The 20,020-nt window shown below is 40.7% G+C and overlaps 1 protein-coding gene across 6 annotated transcripts in view; it reads right to left on the bottom strand.

Annotated features, from left to right (window-relative positions):
* The window catches only part of GLRA2 (glycine receptor alpha 2), a 134,391-nt gene that overhangs the window by 80,592 nt on the left and 33,779 nt on the right, over window positions 1-20,020 (bottom strand). For 5 of the 6 annotated variants that reach the window (XM_049834167.1, XM_049834168.1, XM_049834166.1 and 2 more), the window contains exons 5-7: window positions 7,730-7,812; window positions 6,315-6,452; window positions 3,407-3,621 (exon numbers count right to left, since the gene is read on the bottom strand). In XM_049834167.1, coding sequence (XP_049690124.1) covers window positions 3,407-3,621; window positions 6,315-6,452; window positions 7,730-7,812 — 436 coding nt within the window. The remainder of the gene's footprint in view (window positions 1-3,406; window positions 3,622-6,314; window positions 6,453-7,729; window positions 7,813-20,020) is intronic. The other variant, XM_049834170.1, reaches the window with a different exon arrangement.

The following is a 20,020-nucleotide window of genomic DNA, read 5'->3' as shown; positions in this document are numbered from 1 at the left end:
CTGAAACAGGCACTGCAGGTCTCCCTTCCCGGAACAGTAGCTTTGTTGGGATGTAAACTCTCTCATAGTTTATTCTTACCTTTTGTAACAAAGAAATCTAATTTGTAGAAGAATAAGGCGAAAAGAATGCACATTGATTTCTTCATTACTATGTTGCTGATATTGTAATTTGACCCTGTATTCTTAGCCTGAATTTCAAAATACTCCAAAGATAATAATTCCACAGAAATACTACAAAATTTACTAAATAAATATAATTACATTTCATTTGGAAGAGTCTTTCTAGATGTTTCTCTTATGTGCAGCAAACATGAGCCTCAGCTGGAATTATTCTTTTAGTTTCTTTTCTTTTCAGCAGTCTCAATCTTATGTTTAATTTTCAACAACCAAATGCCTAATGTCTGTGTTGCTGTGACCTACCATTATGAAATCTGTGTATCAAAATGAATATTAGTTATTAATATGGAAAAGAGATATTTTAAGCAAACAGAACTCCATCATGTAATTTTATACCAGGGTTGAGAACAATGTGTAGGTAATTACTTCTAAACAGTAACACTTCCAGCATTTAGATAGTAACTTGGAAACAGACAAAAAACCTAACCAGGAATCTTATCACAACTCTTCTTTGCCTTTTTTTAGGTAAAGGAATTACTCCCTTTAAATTTGGTGAGTTTTGATGCTTTGTTATTTTTCATGGTAAAGCTCTACTAAAATAGAGAAGAATGAGAAGAAACTTGGCATGAGACAGTGGGTAAATTAAAGGTAAATTCAAGTTGTATAAATGTGTGTTAATAAGAACAGGACAGAAAGGATGGGGAAAAAAATGTAACTCTTGTATTCAAATCTAGGCTGCTTTCACAAAGGAGAGTTGCATCTTTTTTTTCAGTACTCTTGCAAAAATAACCCTCCTGTCATGTCTTATTCTGTTAGATATTCATGCTTGGAGCAATTTTTAAATGGATGTTTTATTGACAGCCTAAATTCCTGTGTCTTGGCAATATGTAGACAGAACTTAAAAAAAACATTACTTTTAAAGAGCTATTTTGGGACTTCAGATTTAACACTGATTTGATTCAATTCTTTTCATATTTTTATTTCTAAATGCATTTCGGCTGGACAGATTTTATTAAGAGATACAATTTTGGTATTAAGTTACAGATGAGTTTTTAAAATAGCTAGGTGCCAGCAACAACAAGAAAAGCTTGCTTCTTTGTGTAAGGAATCAGATATTGGTGATATGAGACCTCTATGGTGATATATGGCTATACAGCTACATGTGCACACAAAGCCTGTTTTGAAGCACTTTTGTTTTCATCAGTCCTGTGTTTCTTCAGGCACCTGAGTCATCCGAGGTGGGAGTCAGCTGGCAGGTGTGCTAGCATTTACTTAGAACCACATTTTTAAGTCAACTGGCACACCTTCAAAAGCCCCCATGAGGATTAACTCACATATATAGAGACCAAAGCTGTAAAGTACAGGTCAGCTGAATTACACAGTGAAATTGCAACAACCAGGTGTAGCCTGACTGAAATAAGTGTGCTGGGCTCTCTGGTGAAGTACTTTTCCTTAGTACCTATCTTCTGGCAAACGAACACAGCAGAAAAGAAGATGGAGTAGGGCCAGAGCATCACCATTCTGTGGCAGCTGCTGACATAAATGTATTTAATCCTGATGCTGAAGAAGAACCTCTCCGATAATCAAATAGCCACAGTCAACATATTCTGGATCTTCCCATTTCTTCCACTCAGCAGAAGCCCAGAAAATTATGCAGCAAATACTTTTCTACTCAAACAAGGTAGAATACAAAAGGGAGAAACATTTTAGCTGGATCAAAGGTGTATGACGAAAAGTCTTTCTAAAGCATTAGCATTTGGGGCATGCTAACACTGAGAGCTTCTTGGCAGGGTATGTGTGCCCAGTTGGAAACGTGGGTGGAAATCTCCACTACAGTGATTGTACCGTCTCTAAATCTCAGGCCAGTTAATTTGGAAGAAACTTGGAATATATCACATGGAGTTGTGTTGTACCATCTAGACACAGCCTTCAGTGACTCCAAACTTGCTATCTACAGAGCCTGTACTCTCCTTGCCAAGATTATCTCTTCGTTGACTTTCTTTTCAGAGTGTTCAATTGGTAATATTGACTGAATTGTCTAACCAAATGTTTAAGAAATTATCCATTTGAAATTTTGAGTTAACATATGAAAGGCTTTCAGTTTGCATGGAAAATTATACATATCTCCAAGTGAACAAGGGAAGCTGAACCAACTGTTGTAGTCACCAGATTTTTAAGTGATACTTTCTCATCCCAACACAAGAGTAACGCAATCTGTGCAGTTTTTGAAGTTGCCCTATCTATACTCCACTTGAACAAATTACAGCATTTGGAATGAGACTAAATGTGATACTGAGGGTAAAGTAGAACAAAATACAACATGCTTTATGGAATGGATCGCGATCTATACAAACACTCAGAATTTGTGCTTTTCATTGCTGCTATGATCCCAATCCCTGTGATGCTGGATTGCTGTAAAGCGGTCTCTTCAGGGAATATATCTTGTGACTCCTTAGACTATTGTAAACTGACATACCTCTGAGCTCTCTTCCAGAAAATTGTACAAAACCTGAGCATGCACATGAAATTCTTCTGGGAATGCTATCAGCATTCAGGCTGTGCTTATCCTGAAAAGAGCTGCCAGCCTGACTAAACTATTCAGTCTGTAATCTGTAAACCCATCTACAGCATCTGGCCTGGATTAAAAAGACCACAAAATTTGAGTGGGGGGATATTTCTGTGCATAGACAGGATGAATGTCTGCAGACAACGCTTGAATGACAACATCGACAAATTTCACCATGAAGCAAAGACATCAGCAGTTCCTCACTGAAAAGATCCTCCAGAGAAACCTTCTAGGTGCATACGTGTTGCATATACATATTTTACACCTAAATATATATATTTAGGTATATTTACATATCCATTGGACTAACTGCCATATCTAGAAACGTCAAGATATTTGAGACTCTAACAGTCCAGAAAAGACCAGACAGAGTTTATAAAGTCCCTAGTCAGACAGAATGTCCAATTTTCATGAAAGTGCTTTCAGAAATCCAATCAGGTACCTACATACTTCAGAAAATCTGGCTTCTAAATGCTGAAAACTAAGTCAAAACTAGTAGAAACTCATTAAAAATCCATACTGTAGAACACTCCAGCCATGCCACAAACCAGTAGAAACCTGCCTTAAACCAAATGCAAGGGTATTGCAACAGTTTAACATCACACTGTTACCGCTCTCATGTATCCTTATCAGATGCATGTTCATACAGATCTTTCAAAAACTTCAAAAAGTAATACAAATATTTCTTAATAACAAATCAGTGGCACAAAATTATTTCCTTACTTTTGGGAGGGAAGCTCTTGATCCTGAGCTTTGCGTGGTCATTGTCAAAACTGTAGTGATACCCAGTGCGACTCTAGCTGGAGCAGCATCCATGTTGATCCAGAAAGAAACCCAGGACAAAATGACAATCAGCAGGCTAGGAATGTACATCTGGATTAAATAGTATCCCATCTGACGCTCCAAATGAAACTTGACTTCAATGCATGTAAACTTTCCTAGAACACGAAATTACTTTCATAAATGCTTTTTGCACATTTTTATCTTGTTTTCTGAACATAAGTTAGATGTGTGGCCTGTTTCCTAACCTAACACTATAAGCAGGTCCTGATACACAAAGGCAAGTTAACCATTTGTTGCACGCTAGCTTGGGGGATGCATGGGACCCCTGAAGCAGACCGTGCCCAGTTCTTCACATGAACTGAGAAAGCAAATATTAGCACAGTTGTTTGAGCTCCAGAAAATACAACACAATGTTTCTTTTCTCAAAATTTAATGAGATTTTACCTTAGTCAAATATAATGTTTAGTATTAAAAGGGGACAGGATTTCGCTCTCTTAATGACATGAGATTAAGCAAACGTACTTAAACAGCCAAATTGTAAACTACTAGTCTTACAGTCCTATGGCAGATCACTCCCCTTCTCATTCTGGTCATGTCATTTGCCTGTGTCTGTGGATTACGTCTCACAGCAGAATCAACTCAAAGCCTACTTTGAATTTTGCCAAAAGTCTAACTCCAGGAAACCCACAACGTCTCTTGTGGAAGGTAAGTGATTTTTCAAACAGCTGCTCCACAGGGGCAGGGGAGGACAGAAGTTTAGGATTGCCTGACAGTGGAGCTAGTCGTGCAGTGGGGGATGCAGAGTCCTAAATTGCAACAGCTCATCAGCTACTAATCCAGTCACTCTGTGCTGCTCTCCAAATTACTGTGGTTTAGGTACCATGAAGGCTCTCACTCAAGGCAGACTAACCCAAGTACAAGAAGTCTGTCATTCCTGGAGTGTCATACTAATGATTTCAAAGGATCTCTTTTGTGTTGGTTGGTCAAACGCATGAAGATGCATTGTTCCTCTTTCATCCTTTCAGGGGAAATGCGATTTTTTGCTCATTTTTGTGATGTACTCACATTTTTCTGCTAGTCTAGAAAGCTGAACACCAGAGTGTGAGAGTTGGCACAAAGGACGATGCAGAGGCTGTTTGACAAAGAGAGGAGGGGAGAAGAACCGAATACTATCTTTTGGCAGGACTGGACCTGTACCTTAAAGGCAGACTCTGAGACCTGGATAGTGACTGATCCTGACCAGTCTGCCCATACAGAAGGGGACTTGAAAGGGGGGAGTGGCCACATGTGGCAGCAGCGGCATGAGAGTAGTCCAGCGTGTTGAATGCTCTCCAGATTCCTGCGGCACAGCCTGGTTGGTGTGGGCAGGAGAAGGCTGATTATTACAGCTTTTATCCATATTTTAATTTCACACCAAACTTAAAGGAGCATACTACAGAGAAGACAGTAATGTGGGTGCCTGCAGACAAAGATTTCTTTTGCTCGAATATTGCTTTGCAGTTCCCCTTGCCAGGCTACACACTTTTAACTTTCGGTAACTACACATCTATTTTATTTAACTACATGTAATGGGAGCTACTAACTGGCATTTCTATCCTTTGTGGGGAATCTTCCTGGGTGTACAAGGAAGTTATTGCCCATGCTCTTCCTCCTCTCTTACTTTCGGTGTTTGACCCTGCAAAGCGGTTATCTGACAGTAATTAGAAAAGCAGATGAACTCAGTTATTCAGAGTTCAAGTCATGTGGTGAGAAATAGCTAAACTTTGTATCAGCTAAATTACAAAGGGTAAGCTCTGTCTACTGGAATTTACTGTCAATTATCCCCTTTAAGTGTGAGAAAAGATGAGAAGTCACAGCAGTCCCCCTTTCCACAGGTTTTGGACTGTGGAATCACAAAGTTTTCCTTCCTTGGCATTTTGGGCCCCAAAGTGAGAAGGTGCATTTATAAAAATTAAAAACAATAATTTTCTTTTCATAAGAAATTAATGTGACTTTATTTTTGGCAGAGGCAGAACCTCTCACGTTGTGTTATTTCACAGACTGAAACAAATGTATTTGATGCAACCAGATTGGCTCTTCCGCTGAAATGATGAAAAAGCTATTTTAGATGAGAGGGATTATATCTAATCCCAGCAAACACCCAGCAAACTGTTCTCTAAATGCTGTACCTATTAAATAAAACTTAAAGCAGCTAAATCAAAATTTTAAGAGTTCTCTCTGCTCTGTAAAGCTACAGATAGAAAACACAGCATTTGAAACTTCAAAATAGCAAATACAAGAAAAAATGTTAGAATATTAAACAAACATTTAATTTCCCAACATTTCATGTCTGTCCACTATTCAGGTCAGCAATTAAAGCACTGTCTTTTCAAATACTACATCTCATAAATTAGACCACACATAAAAGTTAGTGAAAATTGTATATCTTTCCTCATTGGCAATTTGATATGCTGGAGAAATAAATCAAGCTCAGAAAATCAGTATTTTAAAAGTGATGAATCCATATTTAAGAAAAGATACAGTTTGTTAAAAAAGTTTCATTTTAAGGAAATCAAAACAACTAGATTTTTTTATCAGTTTTTTTAGATTTGAAATTCCTTAATGATTTTAAGAATATTAGAATATGTATATTAGAATATTTTTAATGAAATTAAGGGAAATTTTGAAATCTTTCAAGCAAACAAAAATAAAAGGGAGAAAAATTCATTTTTTCAGATTTAAAAATAAGTGTGGCTGAATGAAATTTTAATTTCAAAAATTTTTTGTCATTTTACCCATCTTTTCCCTTTACAAATTGACAACAGACACCATTAAAGCAATTAATAGAAAAAAATAAAATTATGCTCACCAGTGTTGTAATGTTTTGTGCAATAACCAAGTTCTTTATCTTCTTTCAAAATAAACTGTGGCAAGGTTAAACCCTCTGCAACTTGGACAGGTCCATCACTTAGCCACTCAAATATCAGATCATTCATAGTGTAGCCAACTGCAATAAAGAAATCAGAGTTTGTTAGATGGTAGCTGGCTGGAAAACATCAAAAGCGAATATTATTATGTCTGAGAAGCCTGTCTTTCATTGCAATACATGTTATCTCAGTTATATTTTTAAACTGTCTGATTAACAACAGCACTATTGCTGTTAGTTACCAGTTACTGCACTATTGCTGTATTAAGAGCAACGAGTAACACCGTTATGTTCTGAAATACAGCCCTGGTATGCCACTAAAAAATAATTTTGATGGCTGATCAAAGAATCTGTTTACAACTGAAATGACATTTCTCTGTGTCTATGTATCAGCCTGCATTTTGCTTTATTTTCGTCATTCTTTGATGATGGAGTTGGCGTGTACCAACAAAACAAGGATTTCTAGACTGCAGAACGCTGGGCCCTTACCAAAAGAAAATGGTGGCTTTTATAAACCTGTGAACCTACAGTGAGAGGTGTGGAGGGCAAAGAGAGGTTTTGACTCACTGAGTTGTCTTTTTGACTGCAATGGCTACATCTTTATGGGTAAATGAAATAAGCTACAGCCATTCTTTGAGCACAAAGGCAGGTGGTAGCCTGCAGCTCATATGCATACAGCTAAACCCATTCTCCCCTCCCCACAAAAAACCCAAGGTGGCCTGGTACCTACTGACTATTGGGAATGATTGCTGGCACATGCCATTTTCTGAGCCACTCCTGGTTTTGTCTGCTTTTTTTTTTTTTTTTTTTTTTTTGTCTGCTTGTAACCTGGTACATGTCATAACGGTGCCACGGTGTGTGCTGGCAGCTACGTGGTACGGATGGGTGTGTGCTGGTACCCAAGTCCATGCCTTGGCCATGTTTAGTTTACCAGCATAAGTATGCTAATAAGACCTCTGCTTCATCAGGTACGTTGCTTCCATTTTTCAAAAGACCATAGTATGTCTCGATCAGACATAGCTAATGCCCAGCTGTGTACTAATTGCTCTTACTTTCCTGAGATTTAATAATTTCTCCTGCCTAGCATCTCCGTGGTTATCTCTGGAAGTGATGCAGCCCTGCTGGGTGAGGTGATGTGCCCCAGGAGGGGGAAAGGGAAGGGAGCAGGAACAGCACAGAGATAGGGCAGCTGCGCAGTACAGCGATGGACAGTTAAAGCACTGTTCCTACATGATTTTCCCTTACAAAATAGGAATATTCAGTCTCACCACATAAATATGACAATGTAGATACTATCTAACCACCGAATGTTATAGTAAAATCTTGTTCTTTGATAGGTAAAGCAATTGGATACTCACAGCTCTCTAGCTGCATTGTACATGTTTGTACATCCATAGGAAAATTCTTCAAGTCCATGGGACAGGATAAGGTTAAAGTAAGCCTAAAATTGGAGGGGGGGGGGGGGGGGAGGGGGGGGAGAGACACACAAAAAAGAAGCTATTGTTAGAAATCTACAGGTTTTATCCAACACCTCATATTTAGAGTTTAAAGGATCAAGAGCAAATCTTAACACCTCAGAGGTTGGGCTCACTCTCACCTCTGAGCTTTTAAGGACTTTTCAGCCTGTAAGCAAACCGAGTGCTTGCTGGATGCATTGGCTGAGCAGAACAGAGACAGAGATGACAACATCAGGATGGCAAGAAATGCTCTCCACTAATGTACCAATGAAAGTTTTATGTATAATACTGAACCCAATAATGCAAAAGCTGAAATGAGTGATCATGGGACACACATTTTTAAGCTTTGTTATGGAAAAGCAAAGGAAGGAAACAACCACGGGGTTTTTTCAAAAGAGAGTGCTTTTGTTGTGTATGAGGCCCATTTCCAACCCTTCATTCTTACTGCTTAGCCATTAAAAGAAAGAAAAAAACATCATACAGTAAAAGCTAGAATCACACAGCATTAAAAGATAAAGAGTGAGGATAGAAGAAAGTAAGCCTAAAGGAATATTATCATACAAACTAAATTCCTCTTTTAATTTTTCAGTTGTTATTGTCCCAGATAAAGCATAATTTTACTTGGATGGGAATTTTGTTAACATTTCTTTCTCTCTCTTTTTTTTTTTAGTTCATTTTACTTTTTCACATTTGATTGAGATCTGTTTCAAGACTTCTCCTCTGCTTTATTTCTTTTTTTCTTTTTGTGTGGGGAGAAGAAACCATTTTTAACAAACTGAGATACCAGGATGACATAATTGCAAAAAAACTAGCTGCTTTGAAAAACAGAAGAGTTGTTAAAATTTTGGTTTAAATCATATAAAAAGAGTACATTTCTATTTCAGATTAGCTTCAGCACAAAAACCATTTTGACACAAAGCAAGCAAATAAATAAAAACCTCTGCGCCCATTTACCATCAAGGACAAGAACTAGATTGTCTGACTTGCAGGTACACTGAAACATTAACACAGTACAAAGAGAATAATTTTTTTAATTATGTCAGTGAATCCACGGGCCAGCTGCTAACCTTGAAAGTGTGTTGTCTCACAGACAAATGTGATCTCTATGGAGAAATAACTCACTAAGTTCTGTCTCCCTTAGTGATTTTGTGCTTCTTACCACATACAGCTGATTCAAGCTCTTTCAGTCTATTTCTTCACTATGTGAATTTTTGAGGATGGCCTGACTGCCCTGCCATCAAATCACTATGATGGGAAGATGATCGTTAGGTAACTGAGATCAAAATGGTCTCAGCCTGATCAAAAATCATATTCAACATCACTGCTTTTGCCTACTCCTGGCCTATCTAGAGAAAGTCACATTATTTTCCTCTTGACACAGTCTTCAGTGTACAAGATGATAATATCAGGAAATTAGAGATCGGTTGTCTGTGGCAGTGAAGTGCACTGAGATGAAGAAAAGCCCCCAGTAGTCCTCTCAACACCACCACAGTAAATAAACTCCCATTTAACCTTTGGGAGCAAATAGCATAAGCATTAAAAAAAATTCGTCATCTAGAGAAAAAAGTGCATCTAGTAGACATATAAATGTCATTGAAAATCTGCCCTTTACTCATTTAAATATTTTAAGTGTGCTGCAAATGTTAACTAGTCTTATTTTTACTAGGTAATTTCCTGCATTAAAGATTGAGCTAATTAAATTGCTAATCCCCAGTATTAACGAAAGACTGCTTCTGCCTTTTTTTCTGAAATGTTGCTATATCAAACTCTCTTCCTTCTTTTTAGTCATCTTCTAAATATGGCTTAGATGTTTTAAGTTCATCTCAAACATGCCTTTACGCAAATGCAGCCTTTCTAAACATATCATTTATTTGTATTCATTGAAGTAGGCATAGCCTATCCACCCCTCAGATTTTACTGACTGTCAGGTGTGCACTGCACACTGACTTTGTTTCCCTCCCCCTTCATCCCTTTCTACTCCCCCAAAGCCTCAAAGAATTTGGGGGTTTGATTACATACATGGGCAGGGGTTCTCTTTGTTAAGTCTAATAACAAACCCATGAGAAAGCAAATACATCCAGTTGCAACTTTCAAGCCTCACAGGGAAAAAATTATCTATCTCCACTGATACTAGGTAGATACACCAATTATTTTTTTTCTGGAGGTAAGCTGACAAAATGCTCATTATGTAGGTTCACACAAAGGTTGACATCTCTTCTTTCCCTTCTTAACCAATGGTGTCTTTCAGGAAGACTAAATTATTCTCTCCTCACCCTGACAAATGGAAAATAATTTCTATTCACTGTATTGATGCGGCTAGCTCCAGGGATCATGCCCTTATAGCTTTACCTCTATTTGCTGTTCATCTCAGCAGAGAAGCCATTCATAGTTAACATCCTTGCCTCTGTAATCCCTTTTACTAGGAGTAATGCAAGTGTTGAACCCAATGCTTATTGCCTGGTATCGTCAACAGATCCACTGATTTTCAACAAGGCTACTACATGCTAAATGTTCAGCTGCTGGAGTCTGACGTAGCTCCACTGAAGTCCATAGTGGTGGGTCAATTTATAGCAGTTGACTCTTTTTCAGTAAAAATATGATCCTGCAAGTGTTTCCACACCCAGGTGCCATGTCACTACTTGTATATTTACATTAATAAGGAAACAAGATCAGAACTGGAAAGTGTTAGGCAGATACAGCTACTCACTTTGCCTGTAACAACAGTGTCATTGACAGAAAATGTTTTGGAAAAATCAATGTCTCGTACTTGGCAAATTCAAGAAGGGCCCCTGGAGAAGTGCAAGTTTAACTGGCAATTACACTGATGAATACTTTAATCATTAATAAAACAGAATAAACTGCTACAGAACAACTATTTTATTTTTCAGGCACCCTGCCACCAAGGCATTTGAAGTGCATAAACAACAGACTTGGTGGCGTAGCACCATAAAACATGGACGGGAGGTGTTTTATGAACAATCTGTAAGGCTGAAAGGAGAAGCAGCTGCCCAAGGACTTGATTTTGTCTTCAGTTAACTGAGCACCCTTTACGGCCTGTCAGCCAGCAAGCCAGTAAGCGAGCCAGCTGTTACCAGCAGGCTCAGGTCGCACAGCTCGCCCAGGAAGAGCTCTGGCGTTGGGCACTTTATATTTTCCAGCTGAGCAGACAGGGCTCCTGAGGGAGCGGGAGAGAGTCACGTCTCCAGCACCCCAGCACTTGAGGCACAGCACCAGGGCCTGCCAGGCGCCCCAGAGAAGAGGCAACCTTGCTATCTTCTTTCCCTCCCTGCTCCCTCACCCATCCCGCAGTCACGGAAAAATTAAGCCCTGCAATAGTGCAAACAGAGTATGAAGAGAACAAGATGCAGGATCAGAACCAGAAAACAAAGAACGAACAATTAGCTGACACTGTGACAAAAATAACAAAAAATAAACCGATAATATTGCTTAGCAACGCTGTGGCAGAGGCACGGTTGTAACCCAAGTACTCCAGGGCAGCATTGCCTGTCTTCAACTTCGGACCCTCTTCCTGAGGATTCCCTCATACACTAACTAGGTAAGTCCTTCTGAGCACCATCTGCTGATACTTTAAATGCCTCCAAAGTGCAGCGGGCACTGCTGGGATTTCTTCACTCAGCATTTCATTCAAACCCACCCTCTTTCATCCCCTGTTTTCACCAGAATGTCCGGACAAATCATTCAGACTTGGGCTGTGGGCCTGTCTCTCTTCCCACCCCAGCTCAACATCTTTCATTTCTGAGGGTCACCCCAGAAACGCCCTTACAGCATCATTCACAGGTCTGTATTTCCCACTTCTGCAGGCAGGAAGGCAAAAGTCCTGCAGGCTCTGGCCTCCTTTCTCACAGAAGCCAGAATAAGGCATGCCGTGGGAAGAAATAAATAGCCTGACAACATGTTATTAATGAGAAACCCTCATGCTGGTGATCTTTAACACATGAAAACGTTGTTTTGCAACACCAGTGTTTTCTCCGGGTGGGAGCAGACATGCCCTCAGACAGGCCAGCAGCAGCACTCAGCACAGGCACTACCGCTGCCCTAAACGGAGCTGCTGTAGCTGGCCATCGTCCTCCGAGGAAAAGCCAGTGGAGGCGGGTGACACACACGTGCAGCCGAGAGAGCTCAGAGGTATTTACGTGCAGTGCAATCAAGTCCTGAGCTCAGCGGTGGGGCTGAGATACCGTGCTTCTTATTCATGCTTTGCCCACTCCTGCCCTTGTCCTGTCCTTTCTCTGGCCCCGGACATACGTTCCCCACCTTATCCTATGTCTGCTCATCTACGCTACATCTCTCCCAGAGCCCGTCCTCTTTCTTTTGCATCCTAGCCTGTCCTCATACCCTTTCCCCCTCCTTCTCCTGTTGCCCAGTTCCTGCCAAATCCCACCCCATCTCTCTTCAGGCTATTAAGCCTTGAGGCCAATCTGCTCTTTGACACCTAATCCCTAAAACAGCACCATCAGTGGAGGGTAAGGTCCTTTAATACAAAAAAAAAAATACTCGATAGGAGTTAGATATTTGTAAACAGATTATTCTCAAGATGATCTCCAATCTCATTCATTCTCTTAGGGGTTTTGAATGCTGATGCTCATACCACTTCTCTGATAATCTCACAATGCTATAAAAATGCTTCAGAGTACTACACATATAGACGACTTGTGAATGTTCTGCAACACAAAACTGAAGTAAAGAACTGCTAGTATTGTATTAAACCCTCAGAGAACTGGGTTTACACATTATATAATCCAAGATTTTTTTTATAAATTTAAGAGAATATCTAATTTTAACTGGGATTTGATGTATTGCTTAATCTGCACCAACCATTAAACTGTATTCTAACCAACTTCTTTACAAGCATCTGTCACTCCTTAGCCTGATGTGTTGCAACTCACCCAAAACTTCTCTTGATCTCAGGGATAACTCTAGCCCTGGAGGAGGACACTGATCCCACAAGAGAAGGGCCCTGTGGATCACAATACGAGGTATCTAACAGTGGAATATCATTTTCATTAATTATCCTGCAAAAGTGGTGGTTTGTGAGTGGGCTACAGAACAACAGCCTCCTCATAGAGTTTTTTCTAATGATAAATAACAAGAGTCAGTCCTATCAAGTGTAGAAATACTGTTGGGAATTTAAGTAGTCCTGGAAATAAGGGTACAAGTCCCTTCCATCTCCAAAAAAAGCATGATTATCTCCTTGCAAGCATGAAAAACAAAAAATGCCTCACCATGAGTGGGCATAGTATCGAAAATAACATTTTGTTTCTATTCTTGTCTCTTCATTCTTTCACGCTACATCCATCTGCACCTCAGCTGTTGGGACAGGAGACTTCACAATCTAGGATTTTACGCTGCAAATACCAGAACACAAGTAGTACATGTATAATCATCGCTGACACTGCCTATGTGCCATTTTTATGAAAAACCTTATACCTTGCGCAAAGCCCACAGTGTTGAGTTTAGTGAGACGTGGGATTTTTTTTTTTCAGTATTGCCCATTCTAAAGATGTTATCATAAATTGCAAGATTTCTGGTATTTTTCTTAAAGCTCCAAGCTGACAATAAAGATAAATATATTTTTAGTGGTACATTTTTCTTTGGAAAATTAAGTTCCTGATCCTTACAGCTGCTGAAATAACATTAAAATGTTACCTAAGCACAAGAAGACAAAGTTCCCCATTCAACTAGCAGGGGAGATGGAGTTGCACAGCAACCATGACAGCATCGCATGACACAGGAGCAAATGCCATTCAGGCTTGTGGCACTGGAGCAGGGAGGAGAATCTAAAATCTCCTTATATTCCTCCCAGCCCCCTCTCTTGGGTGATCTGTGCTTGAAAGAAGGGCACACATGCTGTTCATATATCAGAAAGCCAAAAAAAAAAAATTCCCAGTGACATTCTTCTTTTAAAGGGCTTTTCATTTTGTAGTCCATCTCATTATTTTTTCAGGGACCTGACTCATCGTTTTGAATGTCAATTCTGGTAATTTTCACAGTCTACAGGCTTTGTCCTGTTAAATGGAACAGTCAAACTGTCTGCTTTTTCCCTTATTTTTGAGGAGTCCTGGAATTCCTCTCTAATATTTGTCATGTTCTGCAGCTTCATTTCTGTCAGATGGGAATGGGCTGAAGTCGAGCTTAGAGGAGACATGGACCCTTCTCTGCTATGGCAAAATGCAAGACGTAGGCTGGAGTTTCACATACTGCTGTTTATGAGCATGTTCTCGCTCCCTCCAGTGCTTTGCTTTGCTTCATGTACTGCTTAACAACACAGGAGCTGGCACAGAGTGGGGTGGTGGATTTCTCATTACAGGCATCCCACTTCTCATTGTAATGCAATCATTGTCTGTAGATACACAATGCCAGCACATGAGCTGCCAGCAAATGATTTTCCAATTATTGCTCAAGCAAATCTATGAAATTAAATTCAAGTATGATTTCATGTAACAGTTAAATTCTGTAACCACCTGTTTCCTTTCCATGAAGAACAGTATTTCATCTCCCCTTTCTCCTCTGTCATTTTCTATCTTAATTTTCCTGCAGTGTGTTTAGTATGGTGTTGCTTTCTCCCTGGCATGATGACATTTCTGTTCTAAGCCATATAATGCAATGCAATTGGCAAAAGACCTTCATCCCTGCGAGCATGTTCCAGGAAAACAGGCTTTTTTGTACCATTTAGAAAGGGCTCCTGCACCTACATCACTTTACACCTAACCTTTAACTGCTCCAGAGCAAGCTCAATGGGTAAGTGGGGTGATTGGTCACTAGCAATCAAGGACAAGCATTGCCAGTACCCGTAAAGAGAGCAGGTACACAGACATGTGTCTTGGCTATGCAGCTATCCCATTGGCATAGATATCCAGAAGTAACCACCTGCCAGTATTTTGTGATCCTGTCAGCCAAGAACAACTTTATGTGTACAAATTGGTCTCCAGCAGCATTTCCCACTTTTTTACCTAGAACAAAGTCTTCCTTTTTATTTGAGACACAGGAATATAGGGCTATAGAAGTGACATCTTGGGCCATCAAATCTGGTCATCTGCAATTACACATAGTCGTATCATCTAATCCCTTTCAAAAATGATCAAGCTTCATTTAATGATATCTAGTCCCCACCCCATTTCTGTTGGAATATTGTTGTAGGAATTCAAGGTGTGTATGGCTGGAAACTTTATAACTGCCACTTTAAGCTTATTTATGACCAGTTCAGAGCCAATTGTTCTCCTGGCAGCATTGTCCTTCAGTCTAAGTAGCTCTTCTGTTGTGTTTGTATTTACCTCACCTCCAGTGCTCTTGTGTGTCAGCTGGAGACGTGCACGGCATTAGAGGAAGAAGTGAGGCAGTACATGTTCAGATATAATGCCCATATCCCTACTTTGCTTTAAATGCCTTATAAAATGAAAAAGCAACTAATTTTGTGTCATTAAAATGTAAATTATTCCTTCCTTAAGCAGAATGATCAATGGGGTTTTGACAATAGCTGCGCTAGTTGCATAACAAAGTACCCGCATTAAGCGTTATTATTTATTTAGCAGGTTTTATTATTTGTTATGCAAAACAAGTACTTTAGATACAACAGAAAAATAAGAGTATTGGAAACCCAGGGCTAGCTCCTCAGTCTGAATTTGTAGACTGGGAGGGAATGAGAAAGAAGGGGGTGGGTGACAGGAGGGCGCAGTTAATAGAGTGTTAGAAAACCATCCCAAAAGATGAGAAGGATCTCAGGCTGTTTAATTAAAAGACCCCAAAAAGAAGGGGAGTGGGGGTCAATGAGAGGCAGGAGTAAGGGCAAGAAGGAAAGAAAAAGGATGGGTGAAAAGTGGGCAGCTAATGATAATCCAAGGACATTGGGTTCAGCCATAATGAGAACTGCTGCTTGTCCCAAAAAAGGCTGCAATTTTTTGCCTCTGAAACCATTGTCATTATTGTAATCATGTCCATGGGAAGACAAATTTGTCAAATTCACTGGCTTCACATAGCATGCAGCCACAATTTGGGAAGTTGCCGTGTCCCAGTAACATTGTGCAGTTTAATAAAGTTTAGTGATTCTAGCACTATTTATATAACGTCTACAAGGCTTCTGTCTACGATACATAATAGCTGTGAAACCTCAAACTTCTTTAGATATATGCTCTATTTCAGTTAGCATCTCTGCATTGATTATTCTTCAACGGTTCAGTTTGTTTTAAATGTGCAAAATTTACTTTGAGGTATATGAAGACATTTTAAGCTTTTGGAAAGTCAGGGCAGTGAGCACGGGACAATGCACAGTTTTGCCAATGGGAGAACTAAATAATTTTCTGTGAAAATGTTCCTATGTTGATTGAGATTAACTTCCAAGGCAAAATCACTACCTTGTCAATATCAGTATTATTCTGATAGGAGCTGAGGTGCTAAATGTGATTGTGTGAGGTCAGAGACAGGGGTTCCTACATAGTAAACAGCCACGTCAATCATGATAACAGTGTCTCTGCTTCCCGCTCTGCTAATCTGTCACATGGAAAGACAATGCTGCTAGTAAAGTCCAAATCCTCTTAAATCCCAACATTAGATTGTAAAATAAAATTGAAGTCATCAAATTAAAGCACAGGATGCACACAGAGCTGTATAACATATCATTTCCTACCACTCTGTTAGTCTAGGCTGTGCCATGCCATGGATGATTTACATGCAACGACCTCATCAGGTGTAAATGGAGCTTCATTATCGTATAGTTCATAAGGTCTGTACCCCAAAATTGTTTTAGAAAATCCATGCCTGACTTTACTGTAACATGGCAACACATTCTCTAGTAGCCATGCAAAAAATCTAAGAGCTGGTCTTATTTAAAAATAAAATATTTCAGAAGGATAGCGGACTTTTTGCCCTATGAATAGTCTATTGCAGAGGGACTAGCAATGTTACCTACTATTTCCTTAATCTGCTTTGTATTTCTTTCCCATGGGGCAAAGAACACAAGTACAGAGGAGGCTACAAAACCCAGAAGTTTCACACAGAAAAGCTGAATTATAAAAGTGCTATAGATTACTTCTGATGATTTATTTGGGGGTTGTGGCAGTCGTAACTTGTAATATAACCCAAAATAGGGGGGGCAAGGGAGTTGGGGGCAGTCAGCTCAGTGCTCTGTCACTTATCACTATGGCCACACTAGGAAGTGTTGATTCTGGAAACTCCTGAGTAAGGCAGCTGGCACAGGAGACAGCATTGCAAATAAATGTGCTGTTTTCACAGATCCTTCTCTTCAGTTGCATAAGCAGGCGAGGGCTTTTGGATGTGCCAACTCATCCTGTCAGCTACTTGTTGCCGAATGGAGGGGCTAGTAATCACCTCCAAACAGCTGCACAAATAGAGAGCAATCTAATAGCTTGAATTTTCTCTGTTTTGTGGTACCCTAACAGCACAGTACTGCTCTCTAGTAGACACTCTACCTTCATCCATAATAACATTTAACAATTAAATCTAGGTCAAGAGTTGAAATCACGAAGAACTAATTGTCTATGTAACTGTAACATTTCTTGCACTGTGAAGATAAACAAAGACAGCAAAACAGATATTTTGAAAGACTTGAGGAAATTCTTCCTAGGTATTTCATTGCTCTTTGAACAGGAATAGGAAAAAGGGGAGGAGAAATGTAATCTGTGAATTTGCACAAATCTACTCCCTAGAATTCCAAGTGTCTCTCTTGTCAAATTATGCAACACCTTCTAAAATCTTTCCATATTTTAAAAATAGGAAATAATCTGCTTTGTAACTCCTTCTGGCTAAACACACTGGTACTATGTTTCAGAGCACAGCTCTGCAACCTTATCAGGCAATTGGGAGTGTTTTCTAGAGCAGCAGGTGAAAAAAAGAAGTTACAGCCCCTTTACCTTCCTTACCAATATATTCTAGCTTCAGTGGCATGGATCAATATTACAGCTGAGTTATATCACCTTCTGCATCAAGCTCATATGGCTGAGATGCACTGAAAATATTAAAAGGCGAGGGAGGCAATTAATGCAGAAAAAAAACCCCAAACCTTAAATAAAACCATTCCACTTTCTATCACTTTGCTAAAATAAGCTTTTTGGCAGATGCTAATATTCTGAGCTGGCTGGCAGCCTGAAATGAGCTTGTGGGAATCAGGTAGCACAAATGGGTGGCTCGGAGAGAACACAAAGCCTCCTGTGAGGATATTTGACGTTTTCCTGATGTCCCAGGTGTCTGCAATGGGCCAGAGAAGATACGATCCTTGCCCCCAGAACACAAAATCAGTGCAGCAGTGTATAGAATGAAAAATGCAGGTGTTATACAGAATATGAGTGCCAGGAACAGGATTCTCGGCAGCATCACACAGCGCTGCCACTCTTTCCAAGTGTGTAACCCCCTATAAAATCCAATCCATGCAGAGATCATTCAAGGATTGGGAGCTGATGAGTCACAGACATCTAGGGGGTGACGTTATGTAGGTTCTGATTTTAACCCTCATTGTTTTTTCAGCATACAAAATACACACAATTTAGGCTAATTTTGTCGAACACTGCTATAAAAACGCCTCTTGTTGACTGCTTTCTGCAGAGGGCTTTAAAGTGAGTTATAGCTATTTAACTGTTTTGCAGTTGAAAGTGCAACTGAGACTGATGTTGACTAAAGTGTAGTTGTTTGCTGAATATAACTTTGCTGTAACTGCTGACTTCTCAAAATACATGCACCTCTAAGAACTGTTGTTACCTCTGTAGTGGCAATAGCATATATTTGAGGTATTGAGTCATGCTGTATTCCCTCCACAAGGTTCTAGTTCTCCCTGCAGTACCCAAAGATTTAGACCAGTTACCCAAATATAGAGCCTCAGGCTCTATATAGCATATATAGATGCTATCTGAGATCAAAACAAATACCAAGGTAGTCATTTGAGCACGCAGCAAATATCTAAAAATAGGTTTGGACTCCTAAACTTACATGATTCATAGGTGGCTATGTCAACCGTCAACAATTCTGGCTTTATTCTCTATAACAACTCCCAGAGAATTAAATATAGATCTAGGAGTCTGCAGGCACGAGCATCGTAACTAATTATTATAAGCTAAACTATGATGAAAATCTATGCCATGCCTACCATCACCAATAAATACAGGATGCCTTATCCCTTACTGAGAGAAGGACAATTACCGCAGGGTGAGATAATGCCCAGAGCCAAGCACTGCGGTGGAAATAACACGTGGGCCAGACCCTCACGGACCCTTCCATGACTTATCTGAGCACCCATATGCTACACCAAGCGTCTTATTTTAGTAAAATATGCACCATGAGGTCTAGTTCCAAGTGACCTTCCAAATTCTTTTCAGAAAGGGCAGGACTGGCCTCTGAGAGCATTTAACAGCATGTTTTGGGTTTGTGTGGTGAGGGTTTTTTTGGCAGCTGGGGAGGGGCTGCAGGGCCGGCTCCTGTGAGGAGCTGCTGGAAGCTGCCCCGGCTCCAAGCCGGACCCGCCTCTGGCCCAGGCCGAGCCCCTCAGGGACAGTGGAAACACCGGTGGGAGAGCAGATTTCAGAGGGGAAACCTGCAGGGAGTGGGGGATTGGAACGGGAGAGGAACCCCTCTGTGGGTACCGAGGTCAGGGAGGAAGGCAGGAGGGGATGCCCCCGCAGCCCGCGGTGAGGCGGCAGGCTGTCCCCCCCAGCCATGGAGGGGAGCGGAGGCCCCCCAAGATGGCCGCCGCTCCGTGGGGAAGCCCGCGCTGGAGCAGGCTGGGACTGAAGGACTGCAGCCCGGGGAAGGACTCACCTTGGAGAAGTTCATGGAGGAAGAGTGTGAGGAGTCCTCCTCCCCCTGAGGAGGAAGGAGCGGCAGAGACCAGGTATGACGGACTGACCCCAGCCCCTGTTGCCCTGCGCCGCCGGGGGGAGGAGGGAGAGAGAACCGGGAGTGGGGCTGAGGTGGGAAGGAGGGAGGGATGGGGGGAAGGTGTTCTCAGGTCGGGTTTGACTTCTCAGTATCCTTGTTTTGATCTGATTGGTAGTAAGTTAAATTGATTTCATTCCTTCCCCAAGTTGAGCCTGTCTCTTGCCCGTGCCCATAAGTGGGGAGTGATCCCTCCCTGTCCTTGTCTCGACCCACGAGCGTTTCTTTACATTTTCTCCTCATCCCACAGGGGCCGGGGGAGAGGAGTGAGCGAGCGGCTGCGTGGTGCTTTGTCAC

Source organism: Accipiter gentilis, chromosome 31 (assembly GCF_929443795.1).
Source record: "Accipiter gentilis chromosome 31, bAccGen1.1, whole genome shotgun sequence".
Lineage (NCBI taxonomy): Eukaryota > Metazoa > Chordata > Aves > Accipitriformes > Accipitridae > Astur > Astur gentilis.
Note: the sequence above shows the minus strand (reverse complement) of the source record. Positions and strands in the feature narration are given on the sequence as shown.